This window comes from Salvelinus namaycush, chromosome 11, assembly GCF_016432855.1.
Source record: "Salvelinus namaycush isolate Seneca chromosome 11, SaNama_1.0, whole genome shotgun sequence".
Classification (NCBI taxonomy): domain Eukaryota; kingdom Metazoa; phylum Chordata; class Actinopteri; order Salmoniformes; family Salmonidae; genus Salvelinus; species Salvelinus namaycush.
The window spans coordinates 21,975,181-21,997,144 of NC_052317.1; the positions used below are offsets into that span (position 1 = coordinate 21,975,181).

General features: G+C 42.4%; 1 protein-coding gene and 1 gene segment (V, D, J or C); one reads left to right on the forward strand and one right to left on the reverse strand.

Annotated features, from left to right (window-relative positions):
* Positions 1 to 386: 386 nt before the first annotated feature.
* Positions 387 to 5,500, reverse strand: LOC120055293. The segment is given in 4 exon segments: positions 387 to 455; positions 4,701 to 4,768; positions 5,015 to 5,269; positions 5,461 to 5,500. Coding segments are annotated over 4 exon segments (432 nt in total).
* An 8,779-nt stretch (positions 5,501 to 14,279) lies between these two features.
* On the forward strand, positions 14,280 to 21,680 carry LOC120055294 (class E basic helix-loop-helix protein 22-like). Its single transcript, XM_039003171.1, has 3 exons — positions 14,280 to 14,372; positions 20,282 to 20,400; positions 20,447 to 21,680. Exons 1-3 carry the CDS (start codon positions 14,280 to 14,282, stop codon positions 21,192 to 21,194), a joined length of 960 nt encoding a protein of 319 aa, XP_038859099.1. The 3' UTR covers positions 21,195 to 21,680.
* Positions 21,681 to 21,964: the final 284 nt, after the last annotated feature.

Here is a 21,964-nt window from a genome sequence, read left to right on the forward strand (position 1 = left end):
GTACCAGTAAAGGTAGATGTTACTGCTGCTTGTTTCATATGTACAGCTCAGAGACACTGGTGATCCCTCAGAGAAGCTTTTGACATTGTCTGAACAACACTCTACCCTGAGTTTTTGTACAGTTACTGAATCTCCTGTTGTCACAGTGGGCCTCAGAGCACAGTAGTACACAGCAGAGTCAGACAGCTGCAACCTCTGGATCGTCAAGGGGACAGAGCTAGATGTGATATTCAGCCTGGAATCAAACCTCTTCTTGAACTCATCACTATTGCTCCCCTCTGAATAACGATCTCTTCTCAGTACATACTGAGGAGAATCCCTAGTTAACTGGATATACCAGAAGAGATTAGGAGATGGACTACTAGTAGTGTAGTTACAGCTGAGTGTTACCAGTCCTCCTTCAAGGGCAGAAACATGTCCACTCTGCTGGTCAACAGCCTCTTCACCTCGGCAATCTGAAAAATAAATATTTTTTGATTTTATAATACATAATAAGCTACGTTTCAGAGAATGAGAATGTAGAAAGGAGAAGCACTATACCATACCAAAATAGCATGCAGCCAGGATAAGTAAAGTATTCCTAAGCCAATGTGCCATTATGATTCATGTATAGAGGAAGAATAGACTGTTATAGACTTTATGTTCCATCCACTATAGCTGAGAAGTCTCATAATTGTGGGGCTCTGCAGTATGGGAGGAGCTTATTGTATATTCAATTGTTTAGTTGAACTGCTTGAGGGATTCCTTTTTAAATGTGATATATTTGGTACCATGAAATGTCTCCTTTAAAGAATGTTATCTTCTTCTCCAAGTCCTTTAAAAATTCTAATTTGGCAGTTGTTGTTGGCCTTGGAGAAATATATGTTATATTCAGGCCAAATTGAACTAATCTGACAAATTAAATTAAATCATATCCAGTAAGTGTTTGCAACAAAATCAGAAAGAAAGGCACAGACCACAGTAGCCTATGAACCAGTTCAATATAAACCTGGGTTATGCTGCCCAATGCCACAAACAGTTATCTTTACTACAGTAATCATTTAAAACATTAGTCAAGTCAACTGATGATGGGTTTTATGATTGATACCAATGATTGACAGGGGATGCATCCATTATCATCATTCCTGTCATCACAGTGCACATTAACATTAATGATGGTCAATGGCATCACCATGTATCCTATTACACATGGGTTGTAGTCTCTCCATTTGGTCCATAAAATAAACCTCTCATTCCTGCCTGGAGTTAATCAAGTAGAAAACTGCCTGCAGCATAATCCTGCTTCTCCTAATGTGTTTCATTATTTGTGCCAGCTGAAGCTAGGGTTAGGGTTCATTCTAGGGTTATGGTCAATTCAGTAATGGACATGAAGCTAGGGTTAGAATTGAGCTAGAGCCGACCTTAACGTTGACCAACCCTTGGCACTGTTTTTATATTTTATAGTTATTAAATGCACTCTTACAGTTAATTACATTTCTAGTGTTGATTTTATTAAAGTGTCTGTGTTGTTGTATGTGTCTGATGCACTGCTTCAGCCTTTAAAGTAAATGTCTCAAGGGAACATATGGAATTGTATATTAGCCCTATATTATATATTGTTCTACACAATTTAGTAATAAATACAGTTGACTCTGCCTGCATGCACTTTGGAAAACCACAGTCTGTTCATATAAAATAAATGCAAATTGTTAATACAAGAAGCACAAACAGAATATGCAATTGTGACAAGAAAGGGTTAAAACATAATGAACGTATATTCTGTTTGGTTGGGAAATTATACATCACAGACACCTGTAAAGTGTTGGTATGGCGCATGCGTCATTTAAAGGAATAGGAGCAATTAGATGAGACTCCACTGACACCTATTGACTCTCACTTGTAACTTACCCTTGAAAATACAAGCAATGTCAAGGTTTCACCTTGTTGGGCAGAATGTTGAACACTAGATGGAACTATTGTATCATTATTATACATAGAAAAACCTTGCCACTGGACTTCATAACTGTGGAGGGCAGTCTATAGGAGGAGCACAGACAAAGAAGATCTGTCATATAACTGATTGGGACACTGTAAAGTCCATGGAGAATAAGAGCACCTCCTCCCAGCTGCCCACTGCACTGAGGATAGGAAACACTGTCACCACCAATAAATCTAGGATAATAGATCATTTCAATAAGCATTTTTCTACGGCTGGCAATGCTTTCCACCTGGCTACCCCTACCCTGGCCAACAGCTCAGCACCCCCTGCAGCAACTTGCCCAAGCCCCCCCGCATCTCCTTCACCCAAATCCAGACAGCTGATGTTCTGAAAGAGCTGCAAAATCTGGATCCCTACAAATCACCTGGGCTAGACAATCTGGACTCTCTCTTTCTAAAATTATCAGCCGAAATTGTTGCAACCCCTATTGCCAGCCTGTTCAACCTCTCTTTCGTATCGCCTGAGATCCCCAAAGATTGGAAAGCTGCCGCGATCATCCCCTTCTTCAAAGGGGGAGACACTCTAGGCCCAAACTGTTATAGACCTATATCCATCCTGCCCTGCCTTTCTAAAATCTTCGAAAGCCAAGTTAACTAACAGATCACCGACCATTTCGAATCCCACCATTCTGTATACATCTGGCCCTTCTTTGGACACTGTGTTAACAAACCTCCAAACAAGCTTCAGTGCCATACAACACTCCTTCCGTGGCCTCCAACTGCTTTTAAATGCTAGTAAAACTAAATGCATGCTCTTCAACCAATTGCTGCCCGCACCCGCCCACCCGACTAGCATCACTACTCTGGACGGTTCTGACTTAGAATATTAAGCATCTTACATTAAGCATCTCCAATCCAAAATTAAATCTAGAATCAGCTTTCTACTTCGCAACAAAGCCTCCTTCACTCATGCTGCCAAACATACCCTCGTAAAACTGACAATCCTACCGATCCTTGACTTCGACGATGTCATTTACAAAATAGCCTCCAACACTCTACTTGGCAAACTGGATGTAGTCTATCACAGTGCCATCCGTTTGTCACCAAAGTCCCATATACTACCCACCACTGCGACCTGTATGCTCTCGTTGGCTGGCCCTCACTACATATTTGTTTCCAAACCCACTGGCTCCAGGTCATCTATAAGTCTTTGCTAGGTAAAGCCCCGCCTTATCTCAGCTCACTGGTCACCATAGCAACACCCACCCATAGGACGCGCTCCAGCAGGTATATTTCACTGGTCATCCCCAAAGCCAACACTTCCTTTGGCCGCCTTTTCTTCCAGTTCTCTGCTGCCAGTGACTGGAACAAATTGCAAAAATCCCTGAAGCTGGAGTCTTATATCTCCCTCTCTAACTTTAAGCATCAGCTGTTAGAGCAGCTTACCGATCACTGTACCTGTACACAGCCAATCTGTAAATATCCTCTTGTTATTTTGCACCCCAGTATCTCTACTTGCACATCATCATCTAAACATCTGCACATTGTCATCTGCCTCTATGGCCTATTTATTGGCTTACCTCCCTATTCTTCTACATTTGCACACACTGTACATAGATTTTTCTATTGTGTTATTGACTGTGTTATTTTTTTATGTGTAACTCTGTGTTGTTGTTTTTCTTTTGCTTTGCTTTATCTTGGCCAGGTCGCAGTTGTAAATGAGAACTTGTTCTCAACTGGCCTACCTGGTTAAATAAAGTAATAATAAAATAAAATAAAAAAAGAGACAGAGAACATCTCTGTGGTTGTGGCTGAAGAGTGAGAAGCAGTGGACGATCCACCTGGCTCACTTGGGCCTGATCAACCCGTCCTTCAGGAGGTGTAATGGGAGGCACATGCAGGATAAGAAGGTTCCTCATTTGAAGACCAGCCAGGAGCTGCAGAAATAGCTGTTTGTGAGTAAATATAAAGAAAACCCTTTATACTCTACTTTCACTTTGCTGACTGCATTTAAATGTTGAGGAAGTTCTGAGAATAAAGACACTAAATCCTCACCTGAATAATGAATTAGTATACTATTGTGAAGCATAGGGTGGATGTAACTCTCACCCCCTCCGAGATACAACGGGTTCTGTGATGGAGAGAGCAGGAGGCCAAGAAGACGGAGAGTCGACGGGACGGGACGGGAAGAGGAATAGGAGGGAGAGAGCTGAGAGACGTCGCAGCCAGCAGAGGAAGGAGGAGATAAGTTACATCCATCCCATGTTACACGACAATACGTGCAAACTTTAATTCCTTTTCATATCTATTGAGCGAGACCAAAACAGTGTAAGAGCCTTTTTATGTTTGCCTGGCCTAAAACAGACAGTTACGTAGCTTTAGCTACTGTATGTTTATGCTCTTCTTAAGAGTGCAGTACATGTATTTACCACCAGAGGACCAAACCACTGAGCAGGTCCATGTTGAGAGCAATGATGTCATGTAATGTATGCATACTATATGTATATGATGTGGTTAAGAGTCCTGACTGTAGCAGAATAGGAATATGCATCAAATTAACAGAATCTGTCAATGCTCAAATCAAATTAAGGACAGGTGAAACATTTGACTCATAAGCTGTATTTACATGAGACATTAACATCATTCATTAGTGCTTTGGTGTCTAAAAACAAAGTAAGGGTTACACACAAGTTTAATAAAGATACTGGATAAACTCCTGCTGATGTGGTCCCTGCTGAGGTTTTGTACAGTGTGTGTAGGTTTCCTGTCACTGTGGGCCTCACAGCACAGTAGTACAGAGCAGAGTCTGTCACTACACCAGAGGAGATCTCCAGATCCAAATGGTTTTTCTCTTCATTCAGTTTGACAGATATTCAAGTGTTCAAAAGATCTGCTTTCTTTATAAACTCTGTACAGGAGGAACTCTGGCCTTTGTGCTGTGTGTTGGTGATTCCAATAGAATTCATCACCCACAGTAGCTGTTCTGGTGTAGTAACAGGGGATCTCTCTAAACAGTACTCTTCTTTCTTGAGTAGAGTGAGGTCCTCACAACTGACACCTCATAGATAATGGTTTTAAAACACATACATTAAATTGCTCATCAAGTCAACACGGGTCTTCTCTTCATTCAGTCTACCAGTGTGTCGTGGAGTCGTAATGGATGTATTCTGTACATACATGCTGCTTTGTTGGATCAAAAGAAGACATTCTGGTCTGGATCCGGGGTATTGACGGTACCATTGTAGATTATTAACGTTGCCCTTGTAGTTGCAGGAGAGAGTGATGTCTGTTCCTTGGAGAGCATTGACTTCAGGCTTCACTGGAGTTATTGTTTCCTGCTCCATACTATCACCTGCAACAACATAAGTATTGTCATTAAGTTCATGTAAATCCGAATTAAATTGAACGGTCAATGGAAAATATCTGGATTAGATATCCCTATCACGTAAAGACATGTAAAGAGTAAGAATATAAACTTTTAGGTATTACAACCATTTCGTTTTCAAAATATGATTTGGTTTAAGATGAGAACTCAGCACTCACCTACAAATGCAGAGAGGAGCAACAGTAATATGAGTGACATCCTGACACAGACTAGATAAACCAACTGAGAGATAAGACAGTGAGAGAGCTGAGTATATCCTCTACAAAGACATCCTCATGGTTGCAGGTATACCCAGCCTATACCAGTGTTTGACTATGAGGCCCTTCCTCTGATAACTGAATATGTAGCTCTTCTTCTGTGGTTTGTGGTTAAGGGTTTTTAGTTCCTGTTTGTCTCCTCCTCAGTTTATTTTAGACGTAATTTCTATCTGGAAATATCTAGGGAATGCTATTGTTTAATTTTCTATTTTTTAGATCCACAATACTATACCATGCTATACCATATGTACTATCTGCAAATAAAACGTATAATATAAATGTTATAATATTTGATCACTCTTGATAAGGATTAAGTTAATTTGTGTGTCAGACTGGCTTCTTTTTGTGTGACGAAGTTGTGTTTCCTGTCACTGTGGGCTCCAGGGCATACATTATCAATCAATCAATCACATATATTTATAGAGACCTTTTTACAACAACAGTTGTCACAAAGTGCTTATACAGAAACCGAGCCTAAAACCCCAGAGAGCGAGCAATGCAGATGTAGAGTCACAGTTGTTAGGAAAAACTCTATAGAAAGGCAGGAAATTAGGGAAAAATCCAGAAGAACCAGACTCTGAACAGGTCAGGGTTCCATAGCCGCAGGGAAAACAGCAGAAACTGGGTCAGCAGCACAACCAGGTGGACTAGGGATGACGAGAACCAGGAGTCTTCAGGCCATGTAGTCCTGAGGCATGGTGCTAGGGTCAGTCCTCACACCACCAAGGCATATCAACAGGCCACTAACTTACTACCCTGAGACAAGGCCAAGTATAGCCCACGAAGATCTCCCCACCGCACAAGCCAGAGAACAGGACGGATGGAAGAGCGCGAGAAAGCCAGTGACTCAGCCCCCCCTAATAGAGTCAGAGGCAGAGAATCCCAGTGGAGATAGGGCAGCCGGCTGGGCAGAGCAAGGGTGGGTTGTCACTCCAGTGCCTTGCTGTTCCTCTTCTCACCCCTGGGCCAGACTACATTCAATCATAGGACCTACTGAAGAAATTAGTAGTCAGTAAAGACTTAAAGGTTGAGATCAAGTTTGTGTCTCAGATGGATCGGCAGACCATTCCATAAAAATGGAGCTCGCTAGGAGAAAACCCTGTCTATAGCTGTTTGCTTAGAAATTCTAGTAACAATAACGAGTCCTGCGTCTTCTGACCATAGCATACGTATAGGTATGTAAGGCGGAAGCAAATCGGTGAGATTGGTAGGAACAAGTCCATGTATGCTTTTTAAATTAGCAGTAAAACATTGAAATCAGCCCTAGACTTAACAGGAAGCCAGTGTAGGAAGACTAGCACTGGAGTAATATGATCAAATTTTGGGGTTCTAGTCAAGATTCTAGAAGCCGTATTTAGCACTTAGCTGAAGTTTATTTAGTACCTTATCCGGGTAGCCGGAGTGTAGAGCATTACAGTAGTCTAATCTTGAAGTGACAAAAGCATGGAATAGCTTTTCTGCATCAAATTTGGACAAAACATTTCAGATTTATGCAACGTTATGAAAATGAAAAAAGGCTGCTCTTGAAATATTTTTTATAAGTTCGTCGAAGGAGAGATCAGGGTCCAGAGTAACGCTGAGGTCCTTCACAGTTTTATTTGAGAAGACTGTACAGCCGTCGAGATTCAATTTCAGATCTGAGAGCAGATCTCTTTGTTTCTTGGGACCTCGAACTAGCATCACTGTTTTGTCTGAGTTTATAAGTAAAACATATTCCGCCATCCACTTCCTTATGTCTGAAACACAGGCTTCCAGGATAGGACATTTTGGGGTTTCACCATGTTTCATCGAAATGTACAGCTGTGTGTTGTCTGCATAGCAGTGAAAGTTGACAGAGAGTTCCCGAATGACATCACCGAGAGGTAGCATATACAGTGAAAGCAATAGTGGTCCTAGAGTGGAACTTTGAGCAACACCGCAACGTACCATTAATTTGTCAGAGGACAAACCATCCACAGACAAACTGATACCTTTCCGACAGATAGGATCTTAACAAGGCAAGAACTTGTCTGCGTAGACCAATTACGGTTTCAAATCTTTCCAAAAAAATGTGGTGATAAGTTCTAGGAGCACGTTGAAAGACGCTGAGCCTTGGTCTGATGCCATTAAAATATAATTTACCACTTTCACGAGTCCATTCTCAGTACTGTGATGGGGTCTAAAACCAGACTGGAGCATTTCACATACCTTATTTGTCTTCAGGAAGGCAGTGAGTTGCTGACCAACAGCTTTTCAAAAATGTTTGAGAGGAATGGGAGATTTGATATAGGCCATTCGTTTTTTACATTTTCTGGGTCAACGTTTGGCTTTTTCAGGAGAGGCTTTATTACTGCCACTTTTAGTGAGTTTGGTACACATCCGGAGGATAGGGAACTGTTTATTATGTTCAACATAGGAGAACCAAGCACAGGAAGTTGCTTTTTCAGTAGTTTAGTTGGAATACAGTCCAGTAGACAGCTGGCAGGTTTAAAGGCCATTACTATTTTTGTGAATGATTTGAGAGATACAGGATTAAAAGACTTGAGTGTTTCCATTGATCCGAGGGTCTGGCAACTGAGTTTTGGAGAAATAGCAAAATTCCGTAATTTGTTTTCTAATGATCATGATCTTTTCATCAAAGAAGTTTGAATTCATCACTGCTGAAGTGAAAGCCAACCTCTGGGAATGCTTGGGGAATGCTGCTTTTTAGTTAACTTTGCTACAGTATAAAAAATACATTTGGGAATATTTTTATTCTCATTCAGGTTGGAAAAACAGGCTGATCGGGCAGCAGTTAGGGCTTTTCGATATTACACGGTACTGTCTTTCCAAGCTAGTCGGAAGACTTCCAATTTGGTGGAGCGCCATTTCCGTTCCAATTTTCTGGAAGCTTGCTTCAGGGCTCAGGTATTTTCTGTATACCAGGGAGCTAGTTTCTTGTGACATTTTTGTTTTGTTTTTAGCGGTGAGACTGCATCTAGGGTTTACGCAAGGTTATATTTAGAGCCCTGGCTAGGTGGTTAACTGATTATTTTACCCCAACGTCCTTGGGTAGGTGGAGGGAGTCTGGAAGTGCATCAAGGAATCTTTGGCATGTCAGGGAATTTATTGCGCAGCTTTTGATAATCCTTGGTTGCGGTCTAAGCATTTCATTATTTGTTGCGATTGCAAATGTAATAAGATGGTGGTCTGATAGTCCAAAATTATGAGGAAAAACATTTAGATCCACAATATCTATTCCACAGGACAAAACTAGATCCAGGGTATGATGCATAAGTCCCGAGACATGTTAGATAAAATCCACTGAGTTGATGATGGTCCGAAAGCCGTTTGGAGTGGGTCTGTGGACTTCTCCATGTGAGTATTGAAGTCAACAAAAATGTAAATATTATCTGCCATGACTACAAGGTCCAATAGGAATTCAGGGAACTCAGTGAGGAACGCTGTATACGGCCCAGGATGCCTGCAAACAGCACAGTGGCTTGCGAAAGTATTTTGTATTTTGGGGGGTTTGTGTCATTTGATTTACACAACATGCCTACCACATTGAAGATGCAAAATATTTTTATTGTGAAACAAACAGGAAAAAGACTAAAAACTGAACTTGAGCATGCATAACTATTCACCCCCCAAAGTCAATACTTTGTAGAGCCACCTTTTGCAGCAATTACAGCTGCAAGTCTCTTGTGGTATGTCTCTATAAGCTTGGCACATCTAGCCACTGGGATTTTTGCACATTCGTCATGGCAAAACTGCTCCAGCTCCTTCAAGCTGGATGGGTTCCGCTGGTGTACAGCAATCTTTAAGTTATACCACAGATTCTCAATTGGATTGAGGTCTGGGCTTTGACTAGGCCATTCCAAGACATTTAAATGTTTCCCCTTAAACCACTCAAGTCTTGCTTTAGCAGTATGCTTAGGGTCATTGTCCTGCTGGAAGGTGAACCTTCATCCCAGTCTCAAATCTCTGGAAGAATGAAACAGGTTTCCCTCAAGAATTTCCTTGTATTTAGCGCCATCCATCATTCCTTCAATTCTGATCAGTTTCCCAGTCCTTGCCGATAAAAATCATCCCCACAGTATGGGGGTGATGAGATGTGTTGGGTTTGCGCCAGACATAGCATTTTCCTTGATGGCCAAAAAGCTCAATTTTAGTCTCATCTGACCAGAGTACCTTCTTCCATATATTTGGGGAGTCTCCCACATGCCTTTTAGCAAACACCAAACATGCTTGCTCATTTTTTTCTTTAACTTCTTACAGCTGAAATCCCATTAACGGGATTGTTTGACAACAGCCAGTGAAAGTGCAGGGCACCAAATTCAAACAACAGAAATCTCATAATTAAAATTCTTCAAACATACAAGTATTATACACCATTTTAAAGATAAACTTGTTGTTAATCCCACCCCAGTGTCCGATTTCAAAAAGGCTTTACGACGACAGCATACCATGCGATTATGTTAGGTCAGTGCCTAGTCACAGAAAAACACAGTCATTTTCCAGCCAAAGAGAGGAGTCACAAAAAGCAGAAATAGAGATAAAATTAATCACTAACCTTTGATGATCTTCATCAGATGGCACTCATAGGACTTCATGTTACACAATACATGTATGTTTTGTTGATAAAGTTCATATTTATATCCAAAAACCTCAGTTTACATTGACGCGTTATGTTCAGTAATGTTTTGCCTCCATCAATTTACAGAAATTGCCACATCAATTTACAGAAATACTCATCATAAACTTTGATAGAAAATACAAGCGTTATGCATAGAGTTAAAGATATACTTCAAAAAAGTTATATTACAGTTCATAGAAACATGTCAAACGATGTATTGAATCAATCTTTAGGATGTTTTTATCATAAATCTTCAATAATGTTTCAACCGAACAATTCCTTTGTCTTTAGAAATTAAAAGGAACAGAGCTCGTGCTCGCGGCCGTGCACGTGACTAAACTAATGGCTTTCTGCCAGATCCCTAGTTCAAACAGCTCTTATTTGCTCCCCCTTCACAGTAGAAGCCTGAAACAAAGTTCTAAAGACTGGTGACATCTAGTGGAAGCCGTAGGAAGTGCAATCGGACCAAATTTCACACTGTATATTGGATATCACTTGAAAAACTACAAACCTTAGATTTCCCACTTCCTGTGTTACGTCCGTTGTTGGAATGAGACCAAGGTGCAGCGTGGTAGGCGAACATCTTATTTTATTTTAAAATGAACACCAAAACCCAGCAAAATACAAAATGAACGTAACGTTCTGCAGGCTAATACAGCAACTAACAAAATCAAGATCCCACAAACTAAGGTGGGAAAAAAGGCTGCCTAAGTATGATCCCCAATGAGAGACAACGATAGACAGCTGCCTCTGATTGGGAACCATACCAGGCCAAACAAAGAAATAGGAAAACTAGATTGCCCACCCAAATCACACCCTGACCTAACCGAATAGAGAAATAAAAAGGCTCTCTAAGGTCAGGGCGTGACAGTACCCCCCCAAAGGTGCGGACTCCGGCCGCAAAACCTGACTCTATGAGGGAGGGTCCAGGTGGGCATCTAGCCTCGGTGGCGGCTCCGGTTCGGGGCGTAGACCCCGCTCCGCTCGCTGATCGTTCCGCCTCCGTGGAACCGGACCGTGGATCGTCGCCGGAGGCTCCGGACCATAGATCGTCGCCGGGGGAACCAGACCGTAGATCGTCGCCGGGGACTCCGGACCGTGGATCGTCGCCTGGGACTCCGGACCGTGGATCGTCGCCGGGGACGACCGTGGATCTTCGCCGGGGACTCCGAACCGTGGATCGTTGCCGGAAGCTCCGGACCGTGGATCGTCGCCGGAGGCTCCGGACTGGGAACTGTCGCTGGATGTTCCGGACTGGGAACCCTCGCTGGAGGCTCTGAACCGCAGACTGTCGCTGGAGGCTCTGGATTGCCGACCGTCGCTGGAGGCTCCGGACTGCCAACTGTCTCAGGAGGTTCCGGACTGGGGGCGCTCGCTGGAGGTTCCAAACTGTGGGCCGTCTCGCCGGAAGCTCTGGACTGGGAACTGTCGCCGGAAGCTCTGGACAGGGAACTATCGCCGGAAGCTCTGGACTGGGAACTGTCGCCGGAAGCTCTGGACTGGGAACTGTCGCCGGAAGCTCTGGACTGGGGACTGTCGCCGGAAGCTCTGGACTGGGAACTGTCGCCAGAAGCTCTGGACTGTGGAGGCGCACTGGAGGCCTGATGCGTGGTACAGGTGGCACCGGGCTGACACGCACCTGATGGTCCGGTCATTTCCACCTTTCAGACGAGCGTGACAATCGCATCAAGTTTATGATCAGTGATTAGTTCATTGACTATGACTGCCTTGGAAGGAGGGATCTAACATTAAGAAGTCCTAGGTAAAACCACAGTCTCTTAAAAAATGACAGAGATGGAGGAGGTCTTTATTCCTGTGAGATTGCTTAGGCGAACACCGCTATGTTTATATTTTCCTGACATAGATTGAGGCACAGCCACGGTCTGAATGGGGAAACTGTGCTACGGTCTGACTGTGCTTGCAACAAGACTCCACTATGCTGGCAGGCTGGCTAGCAGCCTGCTGCCTGGCCTACACCCAATCTCATTGTGGAACTAGAGGAGTTAGCCCTGTCTATGTTGATAAATAAGATGAGAGCACCCCTCCAGCTAGCATGGAATCTGTCTCTCCTCAGCAGGCCAGGCTTGGTCCTGTTTGTGGGTGAGTCCCAGAAAGAGGGCCAATTATCTTCAAATTCCATCTTTTGGGAGGGGCAGAAAACAGTTTTCAAGCAGCAATTGAGACTCTGCTGTGGAGCTCATCACTCCCCCTAACTGGGACAATTACTTGATGCTGACTCATTTTTCTGGCTAATTCACACACTGAAACTTTGTTGTGCTTGGTGACCTCTAACTGTTTCATCCTAACATCGTTGGTGCCGATGTGGATAACAATATCCCTATACAGTCTGCACTCGCCAGTTTTAGCCCCAGCCAGCACCATCTTCAGATGAGCCTCTATCTCAGTAGCCCTGCCCCCTGGTAAACTGTGTATGATCGCTGGATGATTCTTTTTCAATCTAATCTTGCGGGTAATGGAGACGTCAATTTTTCTGAGCTAATAGTGGGAGGCTTCGGCGGCTCAGACCCCGTAACAGGTGGAGGAGGGACCTGAGAAGGCACGGCCTTTGACACCGACTCGTTGCTTAACTTCTCTAGGATAGGGGGCAGCATTTTCACTTTTGGATAAATAGCGTGCCCAATTTCAACTTCCTGCTACTCATCCCCAGAATATAAGATATGCATATCATTAGTAGATTTGGATAGAAAACACTCTGACGTTTCTAAAACTGTTTGAATCATGTCTGTGAGTATCACAGAACTTATGTAGCAGGCAAAACCCCGAGGACTAACCATTCAGATTTAATTTTTTTTAGGTCACCGTCTGTTCAATGATCTTTCATTGGGATACTAGATTTCTAATCAACCTGTTTGCAGTACCTACCACTGGATGTCACCAGTCTTTGGAAATAGGTTGAGGTTATTCCTTTGTGCAATGAAGAAGAACGGCCATCTGGAATCAGTGTAACGTTATGTGTACTGTTTGAGAGTTGCGCAAGACTAGAAAAGTAGCGTTAGTTTGTTGTCCTCCTGTATTGAAAACAGATAGACCCGTCTTCAATTTGATCGATTATTAACGTTTACAAATACCTTAAGTTGTATTACAAAAGTAGTTTGAAATGTTTTGGCAAAGTTTAGAGGTAATTTTTGAGATATTTTGTAGTGACGTTGCGCAAATTGGAAGCTGTTTTTTTCTGGATCAAACACGCCAAATAAATGGACATTTTGGACATATATGGACGGAATTAATCGAACAAAAGGACCATTTGTGATGTTTATGGGACATATTGGAGTGCCAACAAAAGAAATTCGTCAAAGGTAATGCATGATTTATATTTTAGCAGGGTTGAAATATGCTACACTCTCTTTGTTTACTGTTGTGCTATCATCAGATAATAGCATCTTATGCTTTCGCCGAAAAGCCTTTTTAAAATCTGACATGTTGGCTGGATTCACAACGAGTGTAGCTTTAATTTGATATCTTATATGTGTGATTTAATGAAAGTTTGATTTTATATCATTTTTTTGAATTTGGCGCTTTACATTTTCCCTGGCTATTGGCCAAGTGGGACGCAAGCGTCCCGCCTATCCCAGAGAGGTTTTAATGGGGAATGAGTGACACCGGTTGAGCATGCCGACAGCATTTCTTTCCAGAAGTCTTGAGAAAATTGTTGGGACTGTGTGGGGGGATTAATACCGCTACCTGTACTTACTGGTGGCACAGATGCTGTTTCATACTTTCCTACACTTAAACTGCTCTTGCCTAATGATTGCGTCTGAAGTTAGGATTGCGACTCGGCTATCTTCACCATAAGACGATTGTTCTCCCTCATTTTATGAGTACAGCGACTGTTTTTAGAGGGCATAAAGTTAATGTTACTACTTAGCTTTTTTGTCTGGTGGAGGTCCTATAGAACCATGTCCAGATAAACCTTCCGGAGTGAAAAAGTTGAATGAAAGAAGTAGAGCGAGGACGAGCAAAGTCTGTCACTTCAGCAGAGGAGATCTCCAGATCCACACGGTCGGTATGAACCTAAGCTGACATGCGAGAAGGGACAGTTTTCTGGACATACCCTGACATGGTGATGAAACTCTGGTTTAGACCTAGGTTGACTGGGAGGGTTATGGCCCGGAAGAGAGGTGTTGGGTCCCCGCTAGGGACATCCTGGACGCAGGCCTCATCGCGGATTTCCAATGCCGGCAACCCGCTCAACCAGGTATGCGCCCAGGTAGGACGCAAGGTGGCATCCCTAGAGGGGGGGCCTTCTTCACCACACTGTCTGCGTGGGTGGAACATTTCAGTTTGTCAGTGATGTGTACGCCGAGGAACTTAAAACTTTCCACCTTCTCCACTGCTGTCCTGTCGATGTGGATAGCGGGGTGCTCGCTCTGCTGGTTCCTGAAGTCCACGATCATCTCCTTTGTTTTGTTGACGTTGAGTGAGAGGTTGTTTTGCTGACACCACACTCCGAGTGCCCTCACCTCCCCTGTAGGCTGTCTCAACATTGTTGGTAATCAAGCCTACCACTGTTGTGTCGTCTGCAGACTTGATGATTGAGTTGGAGGCGTGCATGGCCACGCAGTCATGGGTGAACAGGGAGTACAGGAAGGGACTGTACACGCACCCTTGTGGGGCCCCATTATTGAGGATCAGCGAAGTAAAGATGTTGTTTCCTACATTCACCACCTGGGGGCGGCCCGTCAGGAAGTCCAGGACCCAATTGCACACGGCGGGATTGACACCCAGGGCCTCTAGCTTAATGATGAGCTTGGAGGGTACTATGGTGTTGAATGCTGAATGCTATAGTCAATGAACAACATTCTTATGTAGGTATTCCTATTGCCCAGGGCAGAGTGCAGTGTTATAGCGATGGCATCGTCTGTGGATTTATTGGGGCGGTAAGCAAATTGAAGTCGGTCTAGGGTGACAGGTAAGGTGGAGGTGATATGATCCTTGACTAGCATCTCAAAGCACTTCATGATGACAGAAGTGAGTGCAATGGGGTGATAGTAATTTAGTTCAGTTACCTTTGCCTTCTTGGGTACAGGAACAATGGTGGCCATCTTGAAGAATGTGGGGACAGCAGACTGGGATAGGGAGAGATTGAATATGTCCGTAAACACACCACCCAGCTGATCTGCGCATGCTCTGAGGACGCGGCTAGGGATGCCGTCTGGGCCGGCAGCCTTGCGAGGATTAAAACGTTTAATGTCTTACTCACGTCGGCAACGGAGAAGGAGAGCCCACAGTCCTTGATAGCAGGCCGCGTTGGTGGCACTGTATTATCCTCAAAGCGGGCAAAGAAGGTGTTTAGTTTGTCTGGAAGCAAGGCGTCAATGTCCGAGACGTGGCTGGTTTTATTTTTGTAGTCTGTAATTGTCTGTCGATACCATAGAAGAGTTTTAACTTAGATGGTGTAGTTGCAAGCCAGAGTAACTCTGTCCCTTTCTGAAGCCACTTCTATATCAGTGTAGGGTGTTATTACCTGTTCAGAACTGAGACCTGTATGATTATGATTATAACACATATATTATGTTAATACTTTAAACCCACATGGAAAATGTAATTAATTCCAAATGCAGTGTAAAGGTAAAAAAATTAAATTCTTTGATTTGAAAAAGAAATACACCTAAACATAATCACATTCAGTTTGAATGAAAATGTAATTACTTACCTATCTAGTCAAAGAAGAGTAAAAGTGAACAGAACAACATTGTAGATGGCAAGATGTGTAGAAGAAGCACCAGCTGCTGATGAAAAGCACAGCATCAACTGTCTATGTTCTTCATGGTAGTATCATGTCTTATCTTGAGGATTCATAATCTAATCAAATCAATAGATAGTATAGAATACAGTATATACATATACTGTATATATATATATATATATATATACATATAATGCAAGATATGTAAACATTATTAAAGTGGCATTATTCATAATCTGATCCTGAGTTTTATACTCTAGCTCCTCCTACTGACTATGTTGAAACAAATGTATTTTATATGTACGTTTAATAGCAGTTTAAAAATTATTTATGCACTGAATACTCCACTTGATGGTGCTGTGGTCAAGCAAAATACATCAGATGCATGTAAATCTATAACTGACAGGTGACAGGTCAGTTCTGCTGAGTGCTGAGTCAATGAGTTAAGTATCACTGTGGACATCACAGCACAGTAGTACAGAGCAGAGTCTCTCACTTCAGCAGAGGAGATCTCCAGATCCGCACACACCTTCTATTTGTTCAGTTTAACTGTGAGGTGAGAGGATGGAGGTTTAGCTCTCACTACAGTCCTAGAGGCATGGAGGATGAGAGGAGGAATTGGGGAGCTGATCCTGGATACTGTTTATACCACAGTACACTGTATGCTGAGGAGTAGTTTCAGGAAAGCTGAACATTACCACCCTCCTCTCCATACACTTGGTTTGGCTGCATGGTCTGAAGAAAACTGTCACCTGCTAATGTGAGGAGGTGATGGATAAATCACAAGGTAGATATATTTGAAATTAGGAAAGATCTTGGTATTTACTCTAAAATCCCCCAAAAATACAGATAAACTATACATTAGCCTAAAAAATGTTGTCAAGAGAATGACACTAATACAGTCATTTACTAACCTGTCAGAGCAGAAAGTAAAAGAACTGTGTAGAGAACCATCATATTGTAGCTGAGGTTATATGATGGAGTGAAGTCCAACAGTTTTTTAAAGGATAATTTATTTTCATGAACCTACAGTAGGACGCCCCACCCCTGCGCTACAATATGCATTAGAGGAGTTTATCATGAGCTGTCAGGTTTTTGTGGTGTTTCTGGGTTTCCTGTCACTGTGGGCCTCCGAGCACAGTATTACAGAGCAGAGTCTGTCACTTCAGCAGAGGAGATCTCCAGATCCACACTGGTTCTCTCTTTATTCAGATTAACAGGCAGTCGAGGGTCATCAGGTTTAGCTCTTATTACAGAGGGCTTTGAGGTGACTGTAGTGTAGAGGAGGAATTGGGGTGCTGATCTGGGATATTGACGATACCATAGAAGATAGTCTACTGAGTCAGAGTAGTTGCAAGACAGTGTAAAACTGCTTCCCTCCATGCTATGTTCTGTCTCTGAAGTTGGTTTTATGTCATTTTCATAACTGCCACCTGTAATAAAGTTAAGATTAAATTAACATTTTCAGTTGGTGGGAAATTATTACATACTCTGTGTCATATTCAATACAAGTGAAAAGATAATCAGTCATTTACATTTCTTCTAGGAAGTTCTATTTAACAAATGACACTTGACAGTTCCCTTGAATAAACTAAAAGTATGTCATGTAAGACTAATACTCACCAACAAATGCAGAGAGGAGAAACACTGGGTAGAGTAACATGGTGATGGGTGTAACAGTGTGTTATCAGGAGGCAGAACTGAAGACATCCCACTGTTACAGTCAGTTAGAGGAGAATCATCTCTCTACCTCTCATCTTAGCTCCTAGTCAGTAATTGGACCCACATTACAGCAACATTATAATCTGTGATGAACAAATATGACTTAATTGATGGATAACCATGAACATGATCTCTGATTATTTGTATTCAGATTCTTGCCTATTACATGGTGTTACTAGTAGGAATTTATTACAGTCAGGTTTTTGTAGTGTTTCTGGGTTTCCTGTCACTGGGGGCTTCAGAGCACAGTAGTACAGAGCAGAGTCTGTCACTTCAACAGAGGAGATCTCCAGATACACACGTTCGGCCACTTTGTCAACATTAACTGTCAAAGCTTGTGTGTCGTTTTTCCAAGTTTGTAAGGAAGTAATTACACATTATCAATACTGTAACTACACATTATCCTTACTGTTAAATTAATTTGACTTACCCACAAATGTAAAAAAAAAAAAAGAACAAGGTGGGGCCTCCCGAGTGGATCGCAGTGCTTGAGGTGTGACTACGGACCCGGGGTCGATGCTAGGCTATGTCACAACCGGCCGTGATCAGGAGTCCCGTAGGGCGGCGCACAATTGGCTCAGCGTCATCCGGGTTAGGGGAGGGTTTGTCCGGGGGTGCTTTACATGGCTTATCGCGCTCTAGTGACTCCTTTTGGAGGGCTGGGCGCCTGCAGGCTGACTTCGGGCATCAGTTGAACAGTGTTTCCTCAGACACATTGGTGCAGCTGGCTTCTGGGTTAAGCAGGCGGGTGTTAAGAAGCACAGTTTGGTGGGTTATGTTTCGGAGGACGCATGACTCGACCGTCGCCTCCCGAGCCAGTTGGGGAGCTGCAGCGATGAGACAAGATTGAAATTGTGTTGCAAAAGGGGGTAAAATACAATATATATATATATATATAACAAGCTTAGGAAAGACCTTCACGCCATTTTGAGAGTCTCATTTTCATTCTCATACTAGCTCCTCCTCTAAACACAACACAACTTATTTTTCAGAGGATCATCTGAGGTGAATGAATAACAGGAATAAAAATGCATTTTCAAATGATTTGGTTTCCATATTGATAATATTCTCTGATGTGTATAGAATTTCCCCTATTATGCTAAATGTGTTTTTACTTACTCTAAATACAGTTGTTACCACAATAGGAGGTTGTATATCCTGTTGTCACAGTGGACCTCAGAGCACATTAGTACACAGCAGAGTCAGACAGCTGCAACCTCTGGATCGCCAAGGGGACTGATTTTAATACTGATTTAAATGTAATTAAATTGAGATGGGCATCGAATCTCCCCAGGAATTCAATGGCATTATCTGATCCAAAAGTCGCCTGCCTCAGCATATACTTTGGGAAGTCATTAGCTACCTGCTTGTACCAGAACAGGTACGGATTTGTATCCACAGTATCAAATTGACAGTCCAGTGTGACCTGTTCTCCCTCAGTAACAATCACATCTCCTGGTGGCTGAATGACTGAGTCTTCTCCTCTGCATTCTGGAAAATAATGTAATACACATTTGTATTAGGAGGAAAATAATCAAGCAATATGATTGAGGAAATAAAAAATTATGAAATTAATAGTAGAAGTATTGTACAAGGAGAGTCCCTAGTTAACTGGATGGACCAGAAGAGATCAGAAGATGTACTACTAGTAGTGTAGTTACAGCTGAGTGTTACCAGTCCTCATTCAAGGGCAGTAACATGTCCACCCTGCTGGTCAACAGACTCTTCACCTTTACAATCTGAAATCTGTTTTATAACAATCTGTTTTATAATACATAATAGGCTAAGGTTCAGAGAATGACAATGTAGAAATGACAAGCACTATACTGTACCAAAATAGCATGCAGCCAGGATAAGTCAAGTATTCCTGAGCCAATGTTCCATTATGATTCATGTATAGAGGAAGAATAGACTGTTATAGACTTTATGGTCCATCTACTGTAGCTGAGAAATCTCAGAATTGTGGGGCTCTGCAGTAGGGGAGGAGCTTATTGTATATTCGATTGTTTAGTTGAACTGCTTGAGGGATTCCTTGTTAAATGCTGCCTTTCTCCGGTTGATTTAGTTTGATATAATATATCATTATAAGATCACATTCTAAAAAATATATATACGTCATGCTTCCAAATATTACTTGGAAGCATGATTAGAAGCATGAAATATCTATTTTTTTTATGTTATTTTCTCCATGTCATTTGAAAGTTCACATTTTCTGTTGTTTGTGGCCTTGGAGGGGAAAAAAATATGTTAGGGCAAAATTGAGCTCATCTGACAAATATAATGAAATCATATATCCACTCATTTGAGGATTTGCAACAAAATCAGGAAGAAGACCACAGATCACAGTAGCCTGCTATGGACCAGTCCACTATAGACCTGTGCTATGCTGCCCAATACCATAATGAGTTAACTTTAAGATGCATTTAAAACAGTAGACAAGTCAACTGATGATCGGTTTTATGATTGAAACCAAAGATTGACAGGGGATGCAATCATTATCTTCATCCCTGTCATTTCACCGCACATTAACATTAATGATGGTCAATGGCATCACCATGTATCCTATTACACATGGGTTGTTGTCTCTCCATTTGGTCCATAAAATAAACCTCTCATTCCTGCCTGGAGTTAATCAAGTAGAAAACTGCCTGCAGCATAATCCTGCTTCTCCTAATGTGTTTTATTATCTCCTGAAGGTGAACCTCCGAGGGCGCACTGTACTGTATCATATTAAACCGTCACTGGACAAGTGTAACATCAAAAAAGTGTCGCGCAGAATCCAGGGCAATCACAAGTGGTCGAGAAAGAGTGGGGGGTGGGACCACTGACTTAACAGGACTGCGCACACCAGAACTCTGTAGGAGAGAAGTTCTTCACAAAGGTCCAGCGTTTGGGCGCAAAAGGGTGGATTCTTTCAGATCGGGCTCTAGCATAGGACTGTCTCCCTCTCCCAGAGATCGACAATCATCCATGAGTTTTGATCAGGAGCACTCACAACCGGGGACAATGGCCGGAGTTCAGGCGGGAACACTTGGCTTCCCATCTGAATCGTTGTGCGTAAAGTACGGGGAATTTTTAAAACACACCGCTGCCGCCGCAGCAGCCGCTGAGAGCAGTGGCGGGGAGCAGAGTCAGGATGATGACAGTGATGGCATTGGCAGGAGTGACATGGTGCTTTTTCCTGAGGAAAGGCTCATGGCATCAATGGCCAAATGTGACGCAGGTAAGAAACACAAAGAGCAGAAAGTGCTGCGGCTGAACATTAACGCCCGTGAGAGGAGGAGGATGCATGACCTGAACGACGCGCTCGATGAACTGAGGTCGGTGATCCCCTACGCGCACAGCCCGTCCGTACGGAAGTTATCCAAAATAGCCACTTTGCTGCTCGCCAAAAACTACATCCTCATGCAAGCGCAAGCACTTGAAGAGATGAGAAGACTTGTCACTTATCTTAACCATGGACCCGGCGTTACCGCGGCGAATACATCTGGTGCACCCCGATTAGGGCTCTATGACCAGCAGACAGGATACCCGTTCTCTGCTGGGACTCCAGACCCTTTCCATAGCAATGCAAATCTCTTTAATAAACACTTCAACCATAAACCTTGAACAGTTGTGGCCGACGACACTAACAGGGGACTTCAAGCTTCGTGCACACAACTGAATTGATGGGACCAGCGTGACTGACTGAGAAGTAACCACATTACCAAAATATGGATTCTTACTGTATATGATGATGTTATATATTTCATGGTGATTATGTATCGAAATAGCTGTTGTTTTTGCAACACCAAACGAAATGACAGCTCCATAACATGGTCAAAATGGTGAGGCTAATTTGTCTTTAACAAATTATAATGCAAGTCCAGTCTATTTATTTGACCATTATGTAGGCCTTTATTAATTTTATTCAGTTTGAATCGATGATGTTCGATGAATAAATTGTATTGGTGATATAATAGAGATGTTATGGTCTATATTTCTGCATTATATACTAAATCGTGTATGTACAACCACACTTAACATCTGAAAGTCACAATTTATCAACAATTTATTTCCATCAATTTAAGATTGTTATTAATTGTCTTGTTTAAATATCCCCAAAATACTATGTAAAAACTGAGCCATATAGCCTAACAAACATAAATGGGGTCTTTTCAGTAGCAAGGAAAACAACATGCTCAAACAAGGATCGGCAAGTCAAAGCCACAGTGAGGTTGTCAAACAAAACAATTAGTCTTTGATCATAGTTGATAACCTTGCAGACTCCAATGACCCCATTAAAAGAATATAGGTCACTTTTAGGTAAAAATGTATGAATACAATTACAGCCATGTGCAGGACTGGTTGGTTAGGTTTTAGTTTATTTGATTTCATGA

Coding starts and splice junctions, on each gene's coding strand:
- LOC120055294 (XM_039003171.1), top strand. CDS start 14,280: ATGGCCCGGAAGAGAGGTGTTGGGTCCCCGCTAGGGACATCCTGGACG. Junction 14,373..20,281: donor CCGGCAACCCGCTCAACCAG/GTATGCGCCCAG, acceptor TATCTCCTGAAG/GTGAACCTCCGAGGGCGCAC. Junction 20,401..20,446: donor TGGTCGAGAAAGAGTGGGGG/GTGGGACCACTG, acceptor AGAACTCTGTAG/GAGAGAAGTTCTTCACAAAG.